Below are 27,608 nucleotides of genomic sequence, written 5' to 3'. Positions count from 1 at the left end.
CCTATATAACTCCAACAGGCACAGATTAGAAACTTTACCTGCATAACTCCAACAGGCACAGATTAGAAACTTTACCTGCATAACTCCAACAGGCGTAGATTAGAAACTTTACCTATATAACTCCAACAGGCACAGATTAGAAACTTTACCTGCATAACTCCAACAGGCACAGATTAGAAACTTTACCTGCATAACTCCAACGGGCGTAGATTAGAAACTTTACCTATATAACTCCAACAGGCACAGATTAGAAACTTTACCTGCATAACTCCAACGGGCGTAGATTAGAAACTTTACCTGCATAACTCCAACGGGCGTAGATTAGAAACTTTACCTGCATAACTCCAACAGGCGTAGATTAGAAACTTTACCTATATAACTCCAACAGGCACAGATTAGAAACTTTACCTATATAACTACAACAGGCACAGATTAGAAACTTTACCTGCATAACTCCAACAGGCGTAGATTAGAAACTTTACCTGCATAACTCCAACGGGCGTAGATTAGAAACTTTACCTATATAACTCCAACAGGCGTAGATTAGAAACTTTACCTGCATAACTCCAACAGGCGTAGATTAGAAACTTTACCTGCATAACTCCAACGGGCGTAGATTAGAAACTTTACCTGCATAACTCCAACGGGCGTAGATTAGAAACTTTACCTATATAACTCCAACAGGCGTAGATTAGAAACTTTACCTGCATAACTTCAACAGGCACAGATTAGAAACTTTACTTGCATAACTTCAACAGGCGTAGATTAGAAACTTTACCTGCATAACTCCTACAGGCGTAGATTAGAAACTTTACCTGCATAACTCCAACAGGCACAGATTAGAAACTTTACTTGCATAACTTCAACAGGCGTAGATTAGAAACTTTACCTGCATAACTCCTACAGGCGTAGATTAGAAACTTTACCTGCATAACTCCAACAGACGCAGATTAGAAACTTTACCTGCATAACTCAAACAGGCGTAGATTAGAAACTTTACTTGCATAACTCAAACAGGCGTAGATTAGAAACTTTACCTGCATAACTCCAACAGGCGTAGATTAGAAACTTTACCTACATAACTCCAACAGGCGTAGATTAGAAACTTTACCTAACCAATGCGTGTAAAGTTCCATCCTGTGAGTTGCAAGTGAGGGGGGGGGGGGGTAAAGTAATGGTTGGGGATATGGTCTATATGAAGGCATATATGTACCCCCCCCCCCCCCATGTGAGCCGTTCATCAAAATTGTCTTTTAAACATGATTAAAAGAAAATAAACAACAAAAATGATGTGTATTTGACTTTGTACATGTTTATTGATGGTTGTGTGAGATAGGTAGCACTGTTATATGGTAGCAATGTGTGGGTAGCCTCGTGTGGGTAGCCTCATGTGGGTAACCTCATGTGGGTAGCCTCATGTGGGTAGCCTCATGTGGGTAGCATGTCTAAATTAAACAGATGTCTCATTGTAGGACGCCCATGAGGACAGTTCTGAAAAAAAAAAAAAAAAAAACAATTAGTTGATATCCATTTATCATTCCTTTCTTGAACTAAAAGTAACAATAATTTTTAGGACACCTTTTTAAAAAATGTGGATTGAATTGTGGAAAGTATTTTTGTTTGCTTATTACAACATTTATTAAGAGAATATTTAATAAAATATTAGGGAGAAAAAAAACAATTAGATATCATTGAACAAATAGAAAATAAATCTGTAAGTACAAATTTAGAATTGTATGCTGGTTAACACATCCAAAAGACCTGCTACAAATCCATAAAATTTGCTAGACATTCACAAGATTTGTTACACATCCACATTTTTTACACATTCACATTCTGCTACACATCCACATTTTTTTCGCATCCTCAAAATTTGCTACACAAAGTGTTGTCCACTCACTGTTTGTAAGGGAGAATGATAAAGATTGAACTCTCACTTACTGTTGTGAGGGAGAATGATAAAGATTGAACTCTCACTTACTGTTGTGAGGGAGAATGATAAAGATTGAACTCTCACTTACTGTTGTGAGGGAGAATGATAAAGATTGAACTCTCACTTACTGTTGTGAGGGAGAATGATAAAGATTGAACTCTCACTTACTGTTGTGAAGGAGAATGATAAAGATTGAACTCTCACTTACTGTTGTGAGGGAGAATGATAAAGATTGAACTCTCACTTACTGTTGTGAGGGAGAATGATAAAGATTGAACTCTCACTTACTGTTGTGAGGGAGAATGATAAAGATTGAACTCTCACTTACTGTTGTGAGGGAGAATGATAAAGATTGAACTCTCACTTACTGTTGTGAGGGAGAATGATAAAGATTGAACTCTCACTTACTGTTGTGAGGGAGAATGATAAAGATTGAACTCTCACTTACTGTTGTGAGGGAGAATGATAAAGATTGAACTCTCACTTACTGTTGTGAGGGAGAATGATAAAGATTGAACTCTCACTTACTGTTAACACCTGACACTTGGTCAGCTGACAGTCACATGTGACCAATCAGGTGACATCTCAATTCTCATTGGTTCCTACCTATTCTAGCTAATACACCTAACTCGTCTACTTGACCTCTAGCTATTGGACATTTTGTCCTTACTGTTTGATCTATTTATAACTAGCCTAAATTACGTCATCACACTTACCCAAGGCTGCTCAATCTCACCCATGTGAGTCACAAGCTGAAACAAAATCAGACAAGTGATCACAATATTCATTGACATACACCATCAACATAGTGACTACAATATTCATTACTGACATACACCATTAACATAGTGACCACAATATTCATTGACATACACCATCAACATAGTGACCACAATATTCATTACTGTCATACACCATCAACATAGTGATCACAATATTCATTACTGACATACACCATCAACATAGTGATCACAATATTCATTACTGACATACACCATCTACATAGTGATCACAATATTCATTATTGACATACACAATCAACATTGACCACATTATTCATTATTGACATACACAATCAACATTGACCACATTATTCATCACTGACATACACAATCAACATAGTGACTACAATATTCATCACTGACACCATCAACATAGTGACTACAATATTCTTTATTGACAAACACCATCAACATAGTGACTACAATATTCATTATTGACATACACCATCAACATAGTGACTACAATATTCATTATTGACAGACACAATCAACATAGTAACCACAATATTCTTCATTGACATACACAATCAACATAGTGACCACAATATTCATTATTGACATGTACCATCAACAGTGACCACAATATTCATCAGCAACATACACAATCAACATAGTGACCACAATATTCATTATTGACATACACCATCAACATAGTGACCACAATATTCATTATTGACATACACAATCAACATAGTGACCACAATATTCATTATTGACATACACAATCAACATAGTGACTACAATATTCATTATTGACATACACAATCAACATAGTGACTACAATATTCATTATTGACATACACAATCAACATAGTGACCACAATATTCATCATTGACATACACCATCAACATAGTGACTACAATATTCATTATTGACATACACAATCAACATAGTGACTACAATATTCATTATTGACATACACAATCAACATAGTGACCACAATATTCATTATCCATATACACCATCAACATAGTGACCACAATATTCATTATTGACATACACAATCAACATAGTGACTACAATATTCATTATTGACATACACAATCAACATTGTGATCACAATATTCATTACTAACATACACCATCAACATAGTGACCACAATATTCATCATTGACATACACCATCAACATAGTGACTACAATATTCATTATTAACATACACCATTAACATAGTGACCACAATATTCATCACTGACATACACCATGAACATAGTGACCACAATATGCATTATAGACATACACCATCAACATAGTGACCACAATATTCATTATTGACATACACAATCAACATAGTGACCACAATATTCATTATTGACATACACAATCAATATAGTGACCACAATATTCATTATTGACATACACCATCAACATAGTGACCACAATATTCATTATCCACATACACAATCAACATAGTGACTACAATATTCATTATTGACATACACCATCAACATAGTGACTACAATATTCATTACTTACACACACAATCAACATAGTTCAAAACAATAAAAGCTGTATTAGGCTACAACACTGACTCTAATTACCCCAAAACAAACATTACTGACCTAATCTAAATCCTTTACAAAATAGATATATACTTAAAACTTAATTCTGTGTATGCCCACAGTATATAAACTTATCTGGTATGTGTATACCAACATTTTTATCTAAACCTAACCATAATGTTTGTAGATGATTTAAATAACTAATCAACCTAATTCTTCTTCTTCTTCTTCGTTCTTAATTATTAGTGTTGAAGGGGGTCGAGATTTATCTGCCAGTGGATTTGAACTCGAGACTTTGTTCGAATTTATCAACCATGAGCTTTTTGCCGACTCGACCACGCCTCAAACACAATTAAGCGGTACGTGTCAACTGGTTATGCGCCATTGAGGCCATTGACTCCGATTTCAGCCTGCTTTTCTTTTTGGATTTGCTTCCATAGCCTTTGTCCAACCAAGAACAAACTACAAGGCAGCAGTTGTTTAATTTTGGAGTTGCCTCTCCTAGAAGAGTGGCTGTCCCCAGCTAGCGAGCCTCATCTGCCCGAGGGTTCAAACTCGAGACCTAATTAAAAAATGATTCTTCTTTAGATCTAGCAAAGCAATCTATTGGGAAAATGCAGTAGCATTCGCTTGTTTCTTGACCTCGACAATGGTGTTGTCAGAAATTAGCTCAGTCACCTTTATTTTCCCCAATGTAAGTCAGGTACCCATCAGAGCTGGGTGGACTCAGGGACATCCTACAGCCACAAGTCAGAACCAAGATTCTAACTCGAGACTCAGGTTAGCAGCCAAACGCTCTACAGTTCAACCACGCTATCCCACAAGCAATCTAATTACTTAAAAATTGATTGAACTTCAACATAAAGTTAATACCCTTTTCATCTCTGATTTATTGAGGGCAGTTCCAATCATGACAGACTTCCGGCATGCTCTAGATGCAAACATCATTCTTATACGGGACGGTCGGCACATCACATTCTGTTGATGGCGAATAAAGACATATTCATAATAAACAACCCATTATCAAAAACAGTTGTTATACAGTTTTACTATATTGATATCAAGTAGCTGTACAGGAAAAACAAAATTGATAAATTATTTTAATCAAATGTCATTATTATATAGAGAGGAAGTTACATATGCAGAAAATTAAAAATTTGAGCAAACTTAAAAGAGTTAGTAAAAAAGGATTTTATACCGGGGAATCTGTAAGCATGAACAACAGCTCCTCAATATCTAAGAGAAAATAAAAGTACATTAACACATATAGAAGTATATACCATATAATACTTCATAAATAGTTATTAATCATTCTCTTAAATTTGAATTTTAAATAGGTCTTGAATCAAAACAAAATAGATTTGATAAAAGCACAAAAACTTGCAGATTTACATGTGTTCAATTAAATTTAATCCATTAATTTAACTTCTAAGAAATTTTCCCCAAATTTCACATTAAAATTTTAAACAGCATGCATATAACACAATATGCAATGTTTATAACGACCATGCTTTAAATAAAAATATTAAAATGTTTTTTTTACCATGTATAAATAAAACAATGTTTCTAACTACCATGATTTAAATAAAACAATGTTTATATCTACCATGTTTGAAATAAAACAGTTTATAACTACCATGTTTTAAATGACACAGTTTATAAAAACCATGCTTTTAATAAAACAATAATTTTTTCTTACCATCTTTTCCAAAACTCCAGTTTCTACTAGCAGGGGCTGAGCTTAGTTTAACTCTCTGTGTAGGTGGAGCTAAGGTAAAGATACGAAATGTATTCTCAGCAGTGGGCAACTTAACATTTTTTTACAAACATAACTTCCATAGATAGTAATAAAATTAAAGATTAATTTAAACACAATTGTTTGAGCATTTAATTAATTAATTTGTTCTCAAAATCTTTAACATATATAAATTTGTTCACACTGTTTAAATCAGTTATTTGTAATTTTTATCTAAAAATAAAACAAAAATTGCCTTAAATCATATGAAACAAATTTTACTTTGTTTCAGAGTTAGAAAGTAATTTTTTGAATTAATAAACATTGAATAGATAAGTTTTTAACAATAACGTAAGTTTCAAATTCCAAATATTTGTTTTACAAAGCTGAATGTAACAAGTTATAAAAAATTAAACATTATCAATGTTTAAAAACTGCCACTTTTTATACATGAAGGAGTAATGATAATAATAATACAAGAAAATAGACATTAATATTAGAGATTAAACAGAAAAAAATACTTTACCATCAGCTTCTACAATAAAATCAAAACCATTTTTCTTGAACACATCGATGTTGTCAACCAAAATTGTTTCGTTACTGGCTGTCAACTCCAGATTTTGTGGTCTAAAAAATAATAATGAATATTAAAGAACAAATAAAAAACAAACAAAATTTGAAATATTACTAACATTAAATTCACATAACATTGTATTTAATAAACAAGAAAAACTTATTATTATTCTTGAGAAAAAAAACACTAGACTGGTGCTCTGTTAAAATGCTAAAGAAAATGTCAGTGATTAATGTTTTGAAATTTTATGCAAATGGGAAAATCAGATCAACGAATGATTATAACATTTTTTACAGCACGACAAACAAGCCTCACAAAAGTAAAAAAAATGTTGATCAGAATGACAACCAATCTATAGAAAACTAAAAAATGTTTAAGCAAGAGGCTATTGGTAGGATGGTAGAGTGCAAGACTGCTAAAAAATAATGTTTTTAAGTATGACAACCAGCCTATAAAATTTTTTACAAGTATGACAATCAGCCCACACAATTTTTACAAGTATGACAACCAGCCTACAAAAAATAAAATGTTTACCAGTACGACACCCAATCTACAGAAAACAATAAAAGAATTTCCCAACATGACCACCAGCACATAAAAAACTAAAAAAAAAAAAATTCCCGCCCCCCACTTACGCAATCATCCTCTGACTCTGCAGCACTGTGTTCCTCTGCAACATCTCAAAGTTGTACTTCTCATCCGTGGCATGCTGGTCCACAATAAACAGATCCCTGCCCAGTTTGGTGATTATAAATCCCAGATTGAACTGGAAGTAAGCAGATCAGAGTAAGTAGATCAAAATAAGTAGATCAAAGTAAGTAGATCAAAGTAAGCAGATCAAAGTAAGTAGATCAAAGTAAGCAGTCAGCATATCAAACATTGCATCATAAGTTGGAGGATTAAGCAGGAGGCCATTGGTAGGATGGTAGAGTGCAAGACTGCTAACCTAAAGTCGAGGGGTTCAAATCTGTATAAAATTCTTAAATTCTCCCAGCTCTGATAAATAACTTACACACATTTAATTAGGGGAAATAAAAGCAGCTGGGTATATTGCTAGACACACTATCCCTACACAAGCTGAGGTCATAGGAACAGATGAGCTCTACTTCCTTTGTCCCATGCACCACTAGGTTTGAAAGGGCAACTTTACTTTAGGTATGAATGCCATGAAAGTTTAAAAGGTGGCCAACTGTATTCATATATGCTTGCTAAAAAACATTCGAGCTAAATTTTCTCTTTGCTTTTTCATCCTTTTACCATGTTTGTTTAGATTAACATCTCAAAGATAAAATATGAAATTTTTTTTATTTATTTAGGCACAATTGCTTTAAGAATGTGTGGTGCCAACCACAACTTAACTATATTGAAATAAGTATGAATTTAAATGCATTTAAAGGCTTGCTATTTTAATATCTAATTAGGCTGAAAATAATATATATGTATGTCATTATTGGAAGTGCACTTATTTGACAATTTTTCAAGAAACAAACCCCTCATAAATTTGACAAAACTGAGATACCTTAAAAAAGATTGTACATGTAAAAATGAATTAAACATAGGGGAAGCAACTTATGACTAAACTAGTATAGTCACGAAAAGAACTAATTAAGACAAAGTATAAGATAGTGATTTTTTGTTGTTTCATTAGTGAAATGACTGGATTTATATGGTTGATTAAATTTATGTCAGATTGTTACAATTTAAAGTTACAATTTATAATGTACCAGTAATTAAAAACCCAAAACAATAGTTTTTTTCAACTTTTGTTTTGACACATTAGATTACTGATAAAACTTAACAATGATTATCAGTTGTGGAGGTCATTGCATTAAGTTGTATTATTTTTAAAATAAACATCAGCCATTTACTTCGTGTTTGTGTTAGGGCTTCAAAAATCCCTTAGGGCTTCAAAAATCCCTCAACGGACTATTACAGCATCCTCTATTTGTTCCAGGAATGTTGTTCTAGATCAAAAGTTAAAAGATGAAATTTATCCAAAAATAGGTAATTGAGAAGTTGTTGGGTATGGTGTCAATGGGATGGCCTCTTACATAGACAGGTGTGAGTTCCCGTGTCCAGCTATTAGATTTAAGGAGGAAACAGCAGACATTGCCAAACTAAGACAACAGGAGAAGGGGGACTGGAAAAAGTTAACATTAGAGGACAAAAAAGCCTTGTACAGGGCTAGTTTCTGTCAGACATTCAGTGAGATCAATGCTCCCACTGGTGAATGGAAAGTTATTTTTGGCTCAGTTCTTCTTGGGTTAGCTGTGACTGGCTGGATCATGTTCTTTGTCAAAGAATTTGTCTATCCAAAACAAGCAAGCACACTTACCCCTGAACATCAGGAAAAAGTGTTGCAGCAAATGTTAGACGAAGGAAGGGAATTGTTACTGGTATCTCCTCTAAGTGGGATTATGACAAGTTGGAATGGAAAAAGTAATGCGGGCCATAATTAGTTCTTGTGCATAGCAGCAGCCGTTTTTGACAGTCTTATGCAGTTCCATTCTGATAAATCTGTCCGTTGATACATGATGTCTTTCTAACATTTCTCTGTTTAATTTATTTTACATCCAGTTGTGGAATTATGTTGAAAAGAGAAATTCTGTAAGCTGAGTACAACTTTTGGAAGGCACATTTATGATCAGCGTGTACACCTTTTTTATGATCAACTTAAAGTTATGACTGAGTTTTCTTTATCATTTAGTATAAACGGACATTTAAAATCTAGTGATTGTCCTTGTTGGGTAAATATTTGTGTAAATGGTATGATTTTTAGAGTTAAAAATAAAATTTGTATTAACTTTAAAAAAAAAAATAAAAAAAATAAAAAAAAATAAATAAATAAATAAACCGGGAGTAATCTCCCTTAAACTTCCTTGGCTATTCTTTTACAACATTCAGGGGATGACAACTCGAATATTCTTATATAACACTAGGGGAATTGCAACTCAGATATAGACATGATTTTTTCATCCATTTTTAATGACTAAAATATATTTTTAAAAAGAATAGAATATCGCAGAAAAAAAGAATAGCGCAAACATTGTGTATAATCGTGCGGAATATTATTAGTACTTTATAAATTCATAAGTGTTTTTTGAGAAATCGAAAATAGTGTAAATTACTACTTATGGTCAACGGAAATTACTCAAAATTTGATAGAAGGCGGAGAATTAGATCTTTTACTTAAGTGTGAAATCTCATATATCTATCTGTAACAGTACTCAAGTTATAGACTTTTGAAAAACTAAAAGTGGAATAAGTTCCACTTCTGTTTATCGGAAATCGCTGAAAAGGTGATTCAGAACTACAAATTTGATATAATAATTATGTATGAAATTTTATCAACCTAGCTGTAACGGTACTCAAGTTATTGTGTTCACAGACACACACACACGGACAAAATTGCAAAACTATGTTTTCCCGACTCAGGAAGGTGTAAAACATCGAGCTTTGTGAAAATCTTAATTTCCATTTTTTGCACGATTACAATACTTCCTCTATACTTCATATACGAGAAAGTAAAAAAGAAAGATCTACTTTTAGGGGAAAATATTAGAAAGGCATAAAAACGGAGGCAGTTAAACCTCCATGTTGAAATTAGACTTAAATATACTTTTGGCATACAACTGACTTGAAGTACTGAATTTCAGGTTTTAAGTTTAAAATAAGTTTTACCATAACTATTTTCTTTGTGTATAACTTAGTATTTATTTTAAGGTACAGTAAGGTTAGGAGAAAAATGACTCTTTAAATGTAGGGCATCTGTTTCAGTACCTCAACATATAAAAGGATAGTGTGGTCAGCTCTATGACCGGCTGAGTTAAGTTGCTCTTAAGTAAATCAGGTACTCATCAGAGTTGGGTGGACAAAAACTCAGGAACTCAACTGAGACTTTCTAGTTAACATTCATGGGCTTTGTTATCTGACCAATCTGTCCAAATGATGCTCCCGTTAAATGCATAGTTATAGCAGTGAAAATCTTGATACCCGACTTAAGACAGGAGGATTTCCCTCCCCCAAATTGCCCATATAGTATACAGAATCAGGTGGTGCTATGTTCTGTGTCAGGAAATAAAAAAACTTGAAGGAAACACGTCTGGCAGTTGGTAATATAGGTGAGAATGGCCTGATACTTTATTCTGTTTTGGACTGCTTGGCTTTTGAGCTGTATTCAAGTTTATGAACTTTTTACTCTATAAAAAGAATATAACTGATAAACAGCTGACAAATTTGTCGCTGCATGTTGCATTAGTTTGTTACTAAAACAAAAATTAACTTTGAAAAAAAAAAAAACAAATAAAGACTTACTTGACCTAATATTTCCATCTTGGCAAACATATCTTTGCTGGAAAATAAAAATTTCTTTATGTGTTGATAACAGACAATTAAAAATACATGTTCTACCATTGTATTTAAATAAAGAAAAAAATTAATAAATGACATTCGAAAACCATAATTTAAAAAAAATTTTGTCATAAAATTATGATTTATATATAGTTTGCAGGAATCTTCTTTTAAAAATATTAACAATGATTTATACTCACTGAAATTGAACATGTGTTCATTTTGCTAAACCATTACACACATGATTTTTTTATTAACAAACATGTATTGCTTTTACAAATATAAAGAACATCATGAGAAAACTGTTTACTAAATTCCTGAATTTAATATTTTTTTTACTAAACCAAAACATATATCCACCCACCTGATTTCCCTTTGAAGTTCTTCCTCGGCTGAACTGTTGTCTGTGGGGCAGATTTTTGCCCGAAAACTTCGACAAAAATTTGAATCTGACTCACTCTTTGTAATTTTAGTGCTCACTTTTTTCTGTAATGCCTCCAATGAAAATTTGATAACTTGTTCTCTAGTTTGGGTCACATCCAATTTTTCAGCTGGCTGAAAATTTTTAAATGAGAAGCTATTTTAGCTGAAAATAATAATACAAACACTAGTAGGCTGTTTCTACGTGTTTTCTCCCTTATACCCTTAGGGACCTGGCAACGCATGAGGCAGATGTAGCAGAGTTCACTATGCCTTTGGTATATGAAGGGATAGTGGGGTTAGCACTATTCCAAGCTGCCTTTACTTTCCCTAATCTGAGGCAGGTACCCATCAGAGCTGGGTGGACTCAGGGCTGTCCTATGGATTCAAGTCTGGGATCTGAACTTGAGAATTTCAGGCTATCAGTCATATGCTCTACCATCTGACCATGCCCTCCCACATAGGCTTATCTTTGGTAATAAAGTATAATTTAAAATTAATAAAATATGTAACACGAGCCGGCCCGCGGCATAACATACGCCGCTATTTAGTTGTTGTTTTTTTCTACTTTTCAGTTATTCATAATTTATGAATTCAACGGTACCAACGCTGCCACTGAAAATATTTCTTTATAACACTATAAGTAGCTCGTTAAGGACCATAACGACCCCCCCCCCCCACCTTCCTCCCCCCCCCCCCCAACGTTTAAAATCGTTTCATACTAATTTATCTGCCCCTAATAGCTGTCACTAAACCCGACTCCACGAAGGTAAACATAGCGTGAACCACAGCTCACTAAGACCATGTAGGGGTGGGGATGGTAGGGAGCGCATTTACAGCTTGTTTTCTAGCGTCTCCCAGAAGAGAATTATATATATAGATTATATAAACATATAAAATATATAAAATATTTAAAATTAAAGTATTTAAATTGACATGATATAGGTAAAACAAATTATTTAAACATTTGCCACTGACAGTGTAAAAGCAAATCAATTGAACTATTTAAAAAAAATGTTCCAACTTACTGAATCTAGTTTAAACGGCTGGTCATTTGTTCCTTCAATAGAATCATCATTACTTTGGGGAATACTGGTGGTATTTTTATTATATAGGAATTCCTTTGATACCTCTTGTGATTCATCTGTAGCAGCTATTAGCTCTTTACTGTCACAGCATTTAGTGTCACTTTTTGTTATAGCTGTTTTAGTTTCTGAATCTGTCTCTAAACCACTGATACAGTGGGTAGAAGAGAGACATGTAATGCTCTGTAGGTTATCTCCCTTGGTAGAAGAGTGACTTGTGCTGCCCTGTGTGCAGTCTCCCTTTGGTGGGAAGAGACTGGATTTACTCTGAAAGTAATCTCCATCTGTAGAAGAGTGACTTGTGCTACTCTGCTGTTTACCTTCCCATGATGAAGAAAAACAGGAATCACTTTGTAGATTATCTCCCTTTGCATTGGATTCCTCTACATCAACATCAACCACATCTTCAGATAAGGACTGCCCACTCCAGGAGAGGCTGACTGGTTCAAATACTAGGCCACTGGTGCATGTGTCGGGTGAGGTTTTGGTTGGTGAGGTTTTGGATGGCGTGGCACCAGCTTTTGGCACTGATTGGCTGGGTTTTAACCGGGTGAGGAAATCTTTGATGGAACCCTGTGATGCTGACCCCTGCTGGGATAGTGGAGTTATGGTTCTTGATGAAATATCTGTGTCAGAAGTGAGGGATTCTGTGGAACAAAAACTATTAATTTAATTAATGTAATAGTTTTAAAGAATTCAATTTTACAGAACTATCATTTTTAAAATATAATTAAACTATACTTTTTCTTTCAAAGAGCTATCTCCAAAAGTTGAGAGTTAAAAATAAGTTGTCATTGCTAGGTCTTTAAAGACAAAGTATTTGTTTTATTTATATCAATACACCAACTTGTATTATTATCTGAAATCAGAATTGTTTAAAGCAATATACAGCTATTTTACGAAATAATAAAACGTGATTTTACATCTAACAAACTTACTAAGCATCATAAAGTATTTATTTATATCAATTCATCATCTTGTGTTATTATATGAAATCCGAATTGTCTAAAGGTAATATTTTAAAATATAATAAAACATGGTTATATCTAACTAACAAGGCTATACCTCAATGTGAAGCTAAGTAACAAAGCTAAACCTACTATTTTTCTTTACCCCGCCAACACTTTCAGGGCTGAGACCCGATGCTCCCTTATCAAAAGCACTGGAAAAACTTCTCTTTAGCTGGGAGAGGCTGCTGGATAAACATGGACTGGAAACTTTCTGATGGATTGGAAAAAAACAATTCATTTAGCACAAAGCTATGTGTGATAAACAGAAGCTAAAAAATTATTACAGTGTAATTAAATCCTAATTTAGAATAACTTTAAATAATAATTTGAGATTAATTTGATATTTTAACTAATAATCAAATAATAACCTGTAAATTTGTTCCAGATATAAAGCTATTATCTGTAGACATTTTGCCTTGTGAGTATTCTATAAAATGAATGGTATAAATAGATTACTTTCTAGGTTCCAACTTTGTTTTAAAGAATTACCACAAAGATATAAATTAGTTACAAATTTTATCCAATCGTAAAAAGTTTTTTTCTGAGCTAAAAACTAGGGATATATGCCTTATAATAATTAAAGTCAAATGACAGTGAATTTGGGATAAACTTAAACAAAAAAATTTAAGTATTTTACATTGTTTTTCATTAAATTTTTCTGCTATTTAGGGTAGATAGATTTTATAAGGAAAATTAACACATGAATACAAAATTATATTACAATAAAATTTAGCACAAATATTGCACCAACGTTATAACATGTCATGCCGTAACTTACCTAAAGGAGATAAGATGTTGTTCACTTTGTAAACAGATGTAGTGGATTCAAACATCTGAATCAGCGAGGTCTTCAAGCATAAGTCAAATAACAAGTTACATACACTCTAATGAAATAACTTTAGTGTGCACTGTCTAACAATTAATTAATAGTATAAAAAGATAAATTGCCTGAAACAGTTTATTAAACAGCAGCATTAACTCTAATAACTTTAGCCTGAGTTGTCTAACACATGATTATGTAAAAAAATGTCCCAAATGAAATTTTAAAAACACTTGTCTCCTACCTTTATCACAGCTAAAAGCAATTTTTCTCCTTCTAAAAAAATTTGTCGTTTGTCTGGAGTGACATTTACATCCACTGATTCTAAAACAAAAATAGAAACATTTCATGTTTAATGCAGCAACAAAGTATGGACAAATTAAATGCAAAACCATAAAGTCCATTCTCTGTGAGATTAAACAATGCAATTATAAATTTAGTAAAGTATGTTTATGGAGTTAACTATCAATAGGGCAGATATATTGGAGTTCAACTGTATCTTTGACCACGGTACATGAATGGTAATATATTTATGCAGTACAACGGTATATGAATGGTAATATGTTAATGCAGTGAGCTCCTTTAGTGCACTACATTTCATGATTTGAGAATTCCATGAAAGATGCTTAGACTTAAAGATATGTTACAGTCACATAATGAAGCTCAGATGGGTTTGAGAACACTGATCACAAAGTACATAAGATGCTTAGGCATACACTATGTGCTTTAAAAAAAACCAAAAAGGTAGTCATATTAATGAAACCAATAATAAAAATAGTAGTCATGTCATATGCATAAACCAATAAAGTAATAAATTAACAATTAATTATTTTCAACACAGTTCCAGAATAAAGCTCAAACAGAAAAAGCACAAACAGAAAACTGCACAAACAGAAAAATGCGCAAATACAAATTATAAGAATACACTTTTATTTTGTCGTATTTCATTGAAAAGTGTTTTATTATGCTATAATGTACATGTGGTCTATAAATGCTTGATTAAAAAAAAAATGCCCTAGCGCAGGGGTCTGCAACCTTAGTAACGGAAGAGCCGAAAGTTAAAATCTCCAAAATTTCCAAATTTTTAAAGAGCCACTAACATTTTTATGCACCTCTGTAGTGGAAAACATGGAACCATTGCCACGGGGTTGGCCGCAGCACAGTTGTGGGGCTGGGCCTAATGCCCAGAGTTTCTTCCAGGCATCCCCCTTTCCCAAATCCCCTCCCCTTGGAGAAGAAATTCTGGAATAAACTAAACACTGCTAATGCCCAGCAGCTATCAGCTGGCCATATACGCCCTACACCACCTATTGTTTTTTGTTTTCTTAAAAGTTGTTTTTGTTTTTACAGCATATTTTTTGGGTTTTGAGAAAAATAATAGAATTTTTATGGAGCTAGAGAGCCGCATATTTACATCAAAAGAGCCGCTTACATCAAAAGACCTGGACCAGGGGTCGTCAACCTGCGCTTCGCTAGCAGCATGCGGCTCTTTTGATGTCAAGATTCGGCTCTCCAGCTCCTTGCACAAATATTAATAGTTTTATTATTTCATTTTCAAAACTCGCAATACATATTATACTGTAAAGAAACTCAACTTTAAACTGGGTAAAGACATTCAACAGAGAACAGAGAGAATAGGTGCATTAGAAAGTATACGGACAGCTGACAGCAGCTTGGGCAATAAGCACAGTCCCGTCGCAACAATTCCATGCTTGCCACTGCCCAATTGCTGATTTTTCCGACTATCGTTAAATAGGTAATACTATTTCATTCAGAATACATTTCCCTATTTGTCAGTAATCATTGCTTTGACCTAAATGATGTGGGTTTTTTTTAAGTTATTAGCTTCCTACGGTTGAGCCGGGCACTAGACTGTGGCGTATGAATTTACGCTGCGTTCAATGGGGTGTGAGATATGCCTGGTAAGAACCAAAGGACAGAAACGACCGATATAGTCGGAGTTTGCCGTGTTGAGGCCTGCCTGGCTAATGGGAGACACCTTCTGAGCCGGTGATATCCGTAAAGAAAGAAAAAAAAGTTAACAGCTTCTGAAGTGTATAGCTTTCGTCCTATAATTATATTAATTGATTACTAATTTTATTATTCTGGCAAAATTGCGTATGTTTTATATGAATAACTATTATTACATTTAAAGGTACTTATTTTACATAACAAGTACAATTAATTTATCTAATCCTAAACAAATACCAAATGTTAAAATAAAAAATGCTAGTAGCTCTTTAAAACCTGAGAAATCTTGAAAATTGTAGCTTTTGGCTCTTTATATGTCCCTTGAGTTTTAAGCAAGGGATCCAAAATTTGACTAAAAACTACGTCTAACTCAAACCTACATTATTTGTCACTAAACCTGTAATAACAAACTAATTTTGAAATGATGCTACAGTTTTCGGTTTATAAGTATAAGTATAGATTATATTTTCAAACTAGTAACGAAAACACAGATTAATATATTTTAAAAAAAAACTGCAAATAGTTATATCAATCATCAAAAACGCAAACATTTTAATTTTATATTTATTGTTTTATACAACAAAAAATTGTTTTGTTTTTTTAGCAGTATATTTAAAGTTGTTTCCCTTTATTAAAAAATGTGCACTTGTCATAGTAGTTTGCGTGGTATGATACAATAAAGTGGCCTACTGCAGTGGTCTGCAACCTTATATTTTCAATTGCCTATATATATATATATATATATATATATATATATATATATATATATATATAAATATAAATAAATATATATATATATAAATATATATATATATATATATATATATATATATATATATGTTACGGTCAAAGCCCGAAGTGCGGCCAAAGCGCGGATTGGCCGGCCAATCCGCACATTGGCCGGCTCTCTTGGCCAAAGCCTGAAGAACTTAGCACTAAGATCGTATTTCGTACATTGGCCGGCCAATGGGCGCACTGGCCGGGACGTACTGGCCAAAGCCCGAAGCCCTTAAACTTGACAGCGTATTTTGTACATTGGCCGGCCAATGCGCGCACTGACCGGGATGTCCTGGCCAATGTTCTATCTAGACTAAGTTGTGATCGCATTTTCATTATTCTGGGTGCGTTTTCATTGAGAGTAACGTATTGTTTAGCTCTTGTTTGTATAGCATTCTATATGCAAAGCGACATGGATCAAAAGGGCCGTCAGACCATGAGATAGACATAGCAGATGGCTAAAGAATAAAATGTAAATCCATGTTAGTTTCCATATATGAGCTCTCGATAAAATAGTTACTGAGGAAGATCTTGAGAACATTGAACAAGAAATGGAGGTTGCCATAAATGCAACGACATCCTCAGCTAACACATCTACTGCCGTGGCGGAACATCCAGACCAGTTGTGTGACAATTATGTGGCCAACAGATTCTATATAGTTTGTGAAAAACATTGTAGTGCAGCTCATTCTTTTGGATCCTGTGGCAACAATGTCCATGCTATTTGTGGAATACCCAATGAAGCAGACGAATGGTACGGAGGGGACATTACCTGCAGATTGTGTCACAACAAACAAGACATCATGGAACACAGATCAGCAGCTCATACTGGCTTGCAAACTCAAGGTGCTAAGATGTTTAAAACATCAAATACAAAATTTAAAGATGCTGAAGTGGGTGACAATGTACGCATCCGTGTTCCAGATGTTGACAAGAGGTCGCAGTGATCCCCGAAGCGTGATTGCAGTTGTCATGAGCGTCGAGGGTGGTTTCTACAAATTAGGAACGTTTTAGGTGTTCTAAAACAACTGTATGCTAGAAGTGAGTTTTCAATTCTTCACGAAAAACTGCTCTTATTGTCGTCAGTTGGTACTGAGGAAAAATCACTACGAACCATCGCATCTTCACAATCATTGACTGGGGGCCAAGGTTACACTCGCTGCAATTGCACAACCAAGTGCACAACAAATCGCTGCAAGTGTAAAAATAACAAGCTACTATGTAATTCTAAATGCCATAAAAGTTCAAATTGTTGTAACAAATGATAATATTGATTGATTGAGACTATAGTACAATACAAAATGTGAATGTTTCTGTCATTTACTTTAATTAATAATCAATAAAGACTTAATTTCATGATCCTTACGGCATAAAAAAACCCAAAATCTGCTCATGATCTTCTAATTCGGACTTTGGCCGGTCGTCCCTAGCTAGATGATCTGCTAATTAAGACTGGCCGGTCCACCATGGCCAGTCTGCGGATTGGCCGGCCAAAGGTCGAAATCAAGCAAAGTTTCGGACTTTGGCCGACCTATGGGAGGTGATATTGGCCAATGCGCGGATTGGCCGGCCAATCCTAGCATTGGCCGACTTCGGGCTTTGACCGTAACATATATATATATAACTTAAATAATTTAAATATGAAATAATATTTATTAGTACCAAAAAAAAAAACAAATGTTTCGGGCAAAACATTAAAGTATTTTAGCTACAAAAATTAGTAATCAAATAATAAAACTATAATCATTGAATATTTACATTAGTTACATCAATGGGAGCATTGGCCTTGCATGCCTTTTGAAAGTTTGTTTAAACCTGGCTCATAACTTATTTTTCAGTTTCAAGCGCGCCTCTCGATTTTTACTTTACTTTTTATAATATTGATGAGAACTCTTGTTAGCACAAATATTTTGACCTAAAGAATGTCAGCACTCCAGATGTAAACTTGTTCTACCTATTGTAGCATTGTGTAAAACTGTTCCATGCGTCAAACATTAGTACCTCAACTGGCTGCATTTCTTTTAGAGCCGTGTACTTGTGAAGTGTACCTTTCATGCTTTTCTTAATCTCCAACTCTTGCAACTTGCTCTTGAGTTCTGTGAATTTACCACTCCACAAATATTTGGTTTTCAAATCCAGCAATTCCATTTGAAGCTAGCTAATACCAATTCCAAATGGCTCAACGTTGATCTCGTTTGTTTTTGTGTTGAGAGGATTTACTATGGCTCAAATCTTTCAGCGAAAACATCCTTCATTTTGTTGATAGTAATGCTGAAGTGATTCATGTTACCAGTAGCATTGGTTTCATCACGATATTTTTTTCAGATTTTTCTTCAACAAAAACAAGTAATATATTTTTCGAAACAATCCACTTTTTCAACCAAATGATATCAACCATGATGTTAAATTTTTTTTCAATTTGGGATGGGCACTTTAATAGGAACTAGGCCTACATTGAACTAGTGAGTAACTAAATATTCTAAAACAATAGCTTGCGTTTTTTGTTTATATTTATTATTATATCGTTCATCATTTTATATGAGTTTTGAAAATAAAATAATACATATAATATAATAATATTTGCGCATGGAACTCGAGAGCTGCATCTTGACATCAAAAGAGCTGCATGCGGCTCATGAGCCCCAGGTTGCAGACCCCTGCCCTTGTGCACTCACCTTTTAAAACACAGAGTTATTTACCTTTGTCCATGGTTATACTGAGAGCTATAAATGGATTCTGATGCCTGTTATAACTGTGATACACTTCATTGATCAGTTTCAGAATCTGAACAGTTTAGAATAAAAAGTTTTACTATTAAAAGGCGAGAAATTTTTCAGTGAGTTTACAATGAAAATTAATTGATTTCCAGTTGATTTAATTAATGGACATTGAGTGGTGTAAGGGATTAGATCATTTTAGAATACCTAACACGAACACATTTTCCCTTTTCTTGATAACAGAGAACAGCAACAACTAATATACCAATGGAAGATCTCTTAGCATAAAACAAACACTTATTTCCCATATGATGATCTCACAAAATCTAATAACACTACGAGCAATTTCCCTTATAATTATCTCACAAAAATCTAATAACACACACTAAGAACAATGTTGCATATGATAATCTCACAAAATCTAATAACAGACGGACACTAAGAACAAAAATTTCCTATATGATGATCTCACAAAATCTTATAACAGACAGACACTAAGAACAATTACCCATATGATAATCTCACAAAAATCTAATAACACACAGACACTAAGAACAATTACCCATATGACAATCTCACAAAAATCAAATAACACACAGACACTAAGAACAATTTCCCATCACTGTACCTTGGCACTGTCACATGGTCTTTTGTTGATGAAGATAAACTGTCTGTCAGTGCTGCTTCTACCTTGGCCATGCTCACATTTAGAAACAAAACCTTCAATCCTGTGGTGTACACAATTAAAAACCTATTTATTTTATATTTAGAAACCCTAAATTTTAGTACATCTAACCCACGTTATATATATATAACATATTATAAAGGTTGTCAGATGGTGTGGTTGAATGGTAGAGCGTTTGAATGCTAGGATGACACTGAGTCCACTCAGCTCTGATGAGTACCTGACTCAAATTAGGAAAACAAATGTGGATGGACATAGCGCTGACTACACTAGTTCTTCATATGCTGAAGACACTGAAACAGATAAATTCTACTTATCTGCCCCATGTGTCACTGGTATGAATGAGAAAAGATGATGACATTGTAATGTTTAATGATAATATCAGGTATGTAATTAAATGGTTGTTCTTAAGTATTTGAAATCAAACATCCAGAGTTTATTTGAGTAGTTTCAACCTAACATATTAGTAACGTTTGCTGACTCACAGATGGTAGCTTACATGTAATTACATCAATCAATGGTCACAATGAATGATAGACAATAGTCCTAATTTTCACAGTTGTTGAGAAACCTCAACTTGCAGTTAACTCATGAAGTTTTAGTGTGCATTATAACAAATTATTATACAGATATATCAAACAGTGAAAACAAACCTAAAATTTGAATTCTGTTGAGGTTTGATCCCAAAGTCTGAGCAGACTTCGTCAGAAGGTACAACTTGTTTGAATTCAAGTAGACTCTGGACCTTAAGTTTCAAGGAAAAAATTTGTGAATATCATTAAAAAAAATTTCTATGTCATTAAAGATTGTGTATATCAATAAATAATGTGTATGTGATTAAAATTATACAATGAGAAGTCTAAATAGCATTTTAAAATAAAAAAATAAATCAAAAGATGATGTTTAAATAATGAATAGTAATGTAAGGAAATAAGTGATAACTAAAAGTAAGCCTTATTATTACCAAAGTAAATGATAGCATTGTTTATCAAGGAGATGAAAAACAGTAGAACATATGAAAAATTATTAGATAAAGTTATATTCAATTTTTTAAAATCTAATTATAGGGACTAAGTAAAAAAAAGGTTGAGGAAAATTAACATCTTTAAAATTGGAAATAATTCAGGGAAATAAATAATTGTCTTAAATTTTTTTTTTATTTACTTGTTTGGGTGAGAACAGGTTGCCAATGTTTTCTTTCATTGTCTCATTTCCATTTGTGGACACAACAACGCTACGACTACTGAGAATTCAGAAATTTAAGAAAAAACTAGAGTGAATTTAAAGTTACATAAAAACTGGACATCTAAATATTTTATAAAATTGATTCTTAAAGAATATGCCAGAAGCCTTACATAGTTTCATATTTTAAATTACCAGTTGAAATATTAGTTTATATATAACATATAAAATTCAATTCATTGCTTTATAACAGGTAGCTTTTAACTTTTTTTTAAAAATAAAAAAATTGTTTATTGAATACACATGCTAAGCCATAGATGTACATATTGAAGAAAAAAATTGTATGCATTTATTTTTTAAGAAGTTCATTATGTACTCACCCTTTGCCTGTCTGGTTGGAACATGTGATTCTCACACCTGTATTGACAATGCAATATGCATTTAATACATGCACAAGCTTTGCAAACTCTTTTTTTAGGTTTCTTTGAAATTCTTTATGGCGGACAGGTAAAGTGTGAAAAATGTTTTGAATCTGAACTGTGGTACCTATCTGCAGACAAGAAAAAATATTTTTTTCTTTTTATAACCATGATAAGTTTACAGAAACATTTGTACTTAATTATATCATGGACTTTTATTGCTAAAATTGAGTAGAGCTGCAATTATAAAAAGTTATACTAACTGCAATTATAAAAAGTTATACTAACTGTGTCTATGTAATTCACAAATATTAAAAAATAATATATTTAAAAAAAAATATTACATAAAGAACTTTTAGGTTACAAAACCTAGCTCTAAAATTGCTTTTATTTCAGCAAGTTTTTTCCATAAATGCTTGGAACAAATGATAATCAGTAATTTTTAATGTTACACAGTTAGCCCATAGCTAGATTGCAAGTGCAACACATTTATTAAGGCTTATATGATCATAAAAGGAACTACAAAAGCTAGTAAAGTACCTGTCTTGGGGCGGATTTGCGAGTAACAATTTTCCCATTGAGATCAAAGTCCAGTCTGGTCCCTACAGAGGCATCCTGATGTCTAGTGGTGATGGACATGATACTAGAAACATAAAAAAAAAAGGTTCTCACACATCAAGCATTTCCAAAAACAATATTGTTGTATCACAATATATATGTACTAAAATGTGTACCATAACGTGTACCAAAATGCATAGTATTATAATATCTTTGTACCAAAATGTCTGAGACCACAAAATATTTTTGTACCACAATATCCTTGTCTTACACAAGAACACAAAATAATAATTGTAATTATCACCTTCCAGTTTACATTTGATAAAAGTCAAAATTTCTTGATAACAATAACCCACAACCATTCAATGATGGTTTGTATTTAGGTATAGGACTCCTATTAGCTTTTTTTAAAAATAAAACAGCACACTACATATGTTGTGACACGTGACCCATTTTAGGTCAGCTTACATGTGCTTACCTCACATCACAGCTTACATTTCTCTTACCTTAGAGCACACAGAGAACTGAGTGCCTCCCCTCTAAACCCAAACGTGGTTACATTGACCAAATCTTCAAACTCTTGCAGCTTTGATGTGTGATGTTTCAAAGCTGGAAAATTTTTAAAAGAAACATTTTTTATATTGTAAATTACATTTAAACAATGCCACACATGTAGACTCTGCACAAGATAAAGCAGGTAGCATAGCATGTAAGAAATAACTATCCTGCAATACATTTTTTATATAAAAGTTTACCCTTCAATCATATGGGCTCTAATTGGTTCTTTTCAAAGTATTTTTAAATAAAGGATTTTTTTCAAAGATTATTTTATTTTTGTTTTTTAGCTTAGATGAATTTTATTACTTAAGGCTAATATATTCTTATCTTAATTAACTTGATTGTGTGCATATGGTCTTTTGATTTTCATAATTCTATTGTTGTCTTCCTAAATATATAACATTTTTAATACATTTGATAAAATATGGGAAAGAAATGGCAGCCTATTTACTTACTTAGTCCTTCGAAGTTGGCTTCCTCAACCCCGCTTCCATTATCAATAACTTCAATATTTTCACTTCCATATTCTTTCAACCTTATTTCTGAAAGTTTAAAAAAAAATTAAAAAATACTAAAATATTTCATCTTCATATAAGACAAGTACTGATCTAGAAATGAAGTAATTAAACATCAACTTAATTAGGTTTTTTGTTAATTTTAATCAGATATAAAAAAACAACGAATTAAACAAAGGTTTTGGCATGTTTTATACCAACACTTGTAGCCCCAGCATCAATGCTGTTTTCTACGAGCTCCTTGACCGCTGTGGCTAATGTGAGGACAACCTGACCAGAACAGATTCGATGGACGGAGGCTTTGTCAATGGCCTGGATACTGCTAGCTCTTTTGGTGCATTCTGGGATTTCTTGAGAATCACTGATTAGTAGAAAAAAAACATGAATAGCTGAGAATAGCTGAGATGCAGAGGTAGTGGAGACAATGAAGTAACTAAAATACCCCAAAAAGGGGCTGTTGGGTTGTTTATGAATGCTGTTACTGTTACACTTTCCTCAATGAAGTTGAACAGCATTAAAAAACGAACGCAAAACTATTAGTGTATTAGGGCCTAATAAAATAAATAGAATGCTTGTTAAATGAGAGTGCAACAATAATTTTACTAGATCATCTAGTCTACGAGTCTAGAATTTAGTGGATTTTAACTTGATCTATTCTAGAATCCTGATAATTCTAGACAGATTCTTCACTGACACAGCCTGCAAACTAAAATTATGTAAAATACTAACTAGGCTACTTAAATTTAAAATAGGCCTAAAATTGTAGAAAAGATAATACTAATAATTGATAGATCTAGGCCTATTGCATGATTACTACACTCTAGCTGCGTCTAGCAGCTTAGCTAGTTGAGTCTAGCGCCTGAGTCACTCTCCATGCCTACTAATACTAAATACTATTTTTACCGCTATTGAATAAATTGAATTAGTCACTAGATCTAGATCTAGATTCTAGTCACTCTGTCGTGACTCTCTTAACTCTCTATGACTAAAATACTAAATTCATAGTAAATTCTATATGTGACTCTATTGAGTCTAGATCTATACTATAGACTCTAGCTAGCTGCTAGAGTGAAGAGCAGAGGCGTAGCGACCCTTCCCGGCGCCCGGGGACATACTTTCAATTTGGCGCCCCCTTGGGAGCAAATTTTCAATTTGCACCCCCCCCCCTCAAACTTTCAATTTGGCGCCCCCTAAGGTTGGCGCCCGGGGACATATGTCCCCCCCGCCCCCCCCCCCCCTTGCTACGCTACTGGTGAAGAGTACTCCTCGAGGCCCTAGGCAGTAGACTCTAGCCAGAGGCGTAGCGAGGGGGGGGTGTGAACCGCACCGGGTGACACCATTTAGTTAGGGGGGGTGAGACCAAGGCGAAAAATAGTAAAATATATAGAGAAAAATGTGAGGGGCCAGAGGGGGGGGGGGGGCTGTGCAAATGGAAAGTTTGAGGTTCGTGGGGTGCAAGTCAAAAGTTCGAGCGTGGGGGGGGGGGGGTGGGTGGGTGCAAATTGAAAGTTTGTCCCCGGGAAGAGTCTCTACGCATCTAGGGGGGGGTGACACCATTAAGTGCCGCACCGGGTGACATGTTGACACCCGACCTCGCTACGCCACTGCCTCTCTCTAGCTATGCTATCTTCTATGATCTCAACTATCTACTTATCTAGATCTAGAGTCTAGTCCTAGAACAGACTGTACAGTGAACAACAGAGTATGAGAGTAGCTAGATCTACTAACTAAAACAAAGTGTGAGAGAGTGACGTGGTGAGAGTTGAGTAACTGTCGTACTCAGTACTGACGACTGTCCTACTGAAAGCTAGACCAGAAAAACTACTCTAGACTCTAGATTGATAAATTTTAATGCCACTACGAAACTACACCAAAAACTTTGTCAATATCTGTTTCAGTAAGAACATACAATAATTCGTCGGGTTCATTTGCATTAAATTCATTAGATTGCGAAGGTTCGTCTGCTATAGATTTAGTGTTTTCGGTCTTGGTGGCAGCCATGATGTTTTGTTTACATTTACGACATCAATGAAAATTGTCCCGCCATTCGGTTTCACATCTTAAATAAAATAAATGGCCTAATTTCTTACACATTACTTGCAATTTATTTATTTTGCTGCCAATTAACTAATTGAAGTTTAAGTTGAACAAAAAATATAAGAAGACAATAAATAATGTGGAAAAAGATTTTATTTTACAAAAACACAAAATTCTTCAATGATTACTCCCAAATGAAAAGACGAACACACCTTTTTCGCAGTTTTATATAAATATTATTTTAATATTTATTGTTAAAAATATTTTTTTCTTCTTCTAAAAACATAGTTAGTAACATTTAATACGACAATGACGAAAAAGTGTCCCATGTATTATTTAGAGTTTAACAACTGTTATTACATCTTTCTGCGTAAAAAAATGGCTTAAAATTAGCACAGCTTAGCGCTCATTGAGCCTACACACTATTCTCAATACCTTTGGCCTACATACATAATTACCTATTGTCTTATAGGCCAATTATGCCTAGCGAGTTGACTATAAATGACGTCACGCTTTAATAGCCGAACTGTATATCCCACTCATCCTCATATATCGCCAAACACAGCAACACCTTCCCCACCCCAGAAAATGACCGCACCCCCTCCCCACCGCACCCGCCCCTAATACGTTATGTCTTTAAAAAAAAAATTAATATAATGATACTAGACAATTTTTTTCTGTCATCTGTTTTCTTTCTATGTTGATTAGTTGTGGTCGTATTGGAGAACTCATGCTTATAACTAATAAGCATACTTTACTTTATGTAGGAGGACATTCCCCCCCCCCCCCCCACCCGGCGCACCATTAATACAATTAAGAATGAAGAAGAAGAGTTAAAGCCGTCACTAGGTCGGGTGACACCTGATGCGGTTAATCATGATGTCACTAAAAACACAGCAAATTTAGTGTCTCATAAATCGAGCGCCTAATTCGTTGCTAAAATAACGATTCCCAGAAAATGCGCAATCGGAAAACGGCGCAACGGAAAACTGCGCAAACAGAAAAACGCGCAAATACAAACTAATTATACTAATACACTTCAATTTTGTCACATTTCGTGAAAATATGTTTTATAATGTTACATTCTACAGTGTAGTCACTCTTTATTAATGTCTATAAATGCTCTATTTAAGAAAACAAAAAATGCCCTAGCGCACTTTTATTTATGCGCATTTTCCGTTGCGCATCTTTCCACCAAAATACCATGGAAAATATTTTTTCTTCGTAAAACTAGTACTTATCTAGTTTATAATCTCGAGTTCGAAACCGGGTTTAAGTCAGTAGAACTTCCCTGAGTCCACCCAGCTCTGAATGGTGCCTAACTGACGTTCGGAATACACCCCTTCACCGAGGTGACAGAAACAGGTGAACTCTACTTCACTTGCCTCAAGGACCTTCGGGTTTGAAAAGGGGACTACAATTTTTTCAGTTTTTAGTTACCATCTAGTTATGATTTATATTCATCTAGTTATTATTTTGTTATTAACTAGTTTGTTATATAGTTTCCATCTAGTTATTATCTATCTCATTCATCTAGTACTATCTCATTTTTCTAGCACTGACTATTGAATTCAGCAAAGTTTGTGAGTACTATACAAATCCCATTATTTTCCTTTACTGCTAGAACTACAGGATTTAATTTCCAACAACTTTCTCCACCGCCGGTCCTCATCAATTTAACTAACTGACTTCGTGGTTTACGACTGCCATTTATATCTGATGTTAATTAAAGTCAAGTTGGATGACAATAAATAAAATTTATTTTCTAATCATTCTTACTATCTCGGCTCCGTAGAGTTAACTTTATTAGACAAAATATAGTCACTCATTAATTTAGGACGCTCGGGACGTTATATTCACACAAAATAGCACCAAATTCACCTATGATAACACTAAAAAATAACTACATATAGGCCCTACATTTTATGTAGGCCCTATATTATTAAATTTTGTTCTACTCAAAACGACCAGCTTATC

General features: G+C 33.9%; 2 protein-coding genes across 2 annotated transcripts; one reads left to right on the top strand and one right to left on the bottom strand.

The window, feature by feature from the left end:
* Positions 1-1,306: 1,306 nt before the first annotated feature.
* LOC131957211 (mismatch repair endonuclease PMS2-like) lies at positions 1,307-25,603 on the bottom strand. The gene is made up of 24 exons (XM_059321961.1): positions 25,504-25,603; positions 23,792-23,955; positions 23,535-23,621; positions 23,028-23,130; positions 22,504-22,606; positions 21,925-22,094; positions 21,527-21,605; positions 21,016-21,107; positions 20,306-20,405; positions 19,660-19,744; positions 14,457-14,536; positions 14,171-14,240; positions 13,761-13,819; positions 13,483-13,603; positions 12,326-13,029; positions 11,242-11,432; positions 10,842-10,878; positions 7,163-7,293; positions 6,480-6,580; positions 5,918-5,986; positions 5,417-5,454; positions 5,092-5,196; positions 2,650-2,685; positions 1,307-1,491 (listed from the first exon to the last, which is right to left on the bottom strand). The coding sequence occupies exons 1-24, from the start codon at positions 25,593-25,595 to the stop codon at positions 1,429-1,431; spliced, it is 2,880 nt and encodes a 959-aa protein (XP_059177944.1). The 5' UTR covers positions 25,596-25,603; the 3' UTR covers positions 1,307-1,428.
* On the top strand, positions 8,433-9,338 carry LOC131957217 (cytochrome c oxidase subunit 4 isoform 2, mitochondrial-like). Its single transcript, XM_059321973.1, is given in 2 exon segments — positions 8,433-8,900; positions 8,903-9,338. Coding segments are annotated over 2 exon segments (402 nt in total). The 5' UTR covers positions 8,433-8,566; the 3' UTR covers positions 8,971-9,338.
* Positions 25,604-27,608: the final 2,005 nt, after the last annotated feature.

Source organism: Physella acuta, unplaced genomic scaffold, assembly GCF_028476545.2.
Source record: "Physella acuta isolate Inbredline_101_S28 unplaced genomic scaffold, ASM2847654v3 ptg000080l, whole genome shotgun sequence".
In the NCBI taxonomy this organism is placed as follows: Eukaryota; Metazoa; Mollusca; class Gastropoda; family Physidae; genus Physella; species Physella acuta.
This window is presented reverse-complemented; position numbering and strand designations above follow the sequence as displayed.

What these genes read in the sequence shown, in the direction of transcription:
- LOC131957211 (XM_059321961.1), bottom strand. Translation starts at nt 25,595, where the DNA reads ATGGCTGCCACCAAGACCGAAAACACTAAATCTATAGCAGACGAACCT. An exon ending in CAACATCTTATCTCCTTTAG is followed by an intron (nt 13,820 to 14,170) that starts GTAAGTTACGGC and finishes TTCATTTTATAG; the next exon opens with AATACTCACAAGGCAAAATG. An exon ending in TGGCGGGGTAAAGAAAAATA is followed by an intron (nt 13,030 to 13,482) that starts GTAGGTTTAGCT and finishes TTTGTTCCACAG; the next exon opens with AATCCCTCACTTCTGACACA.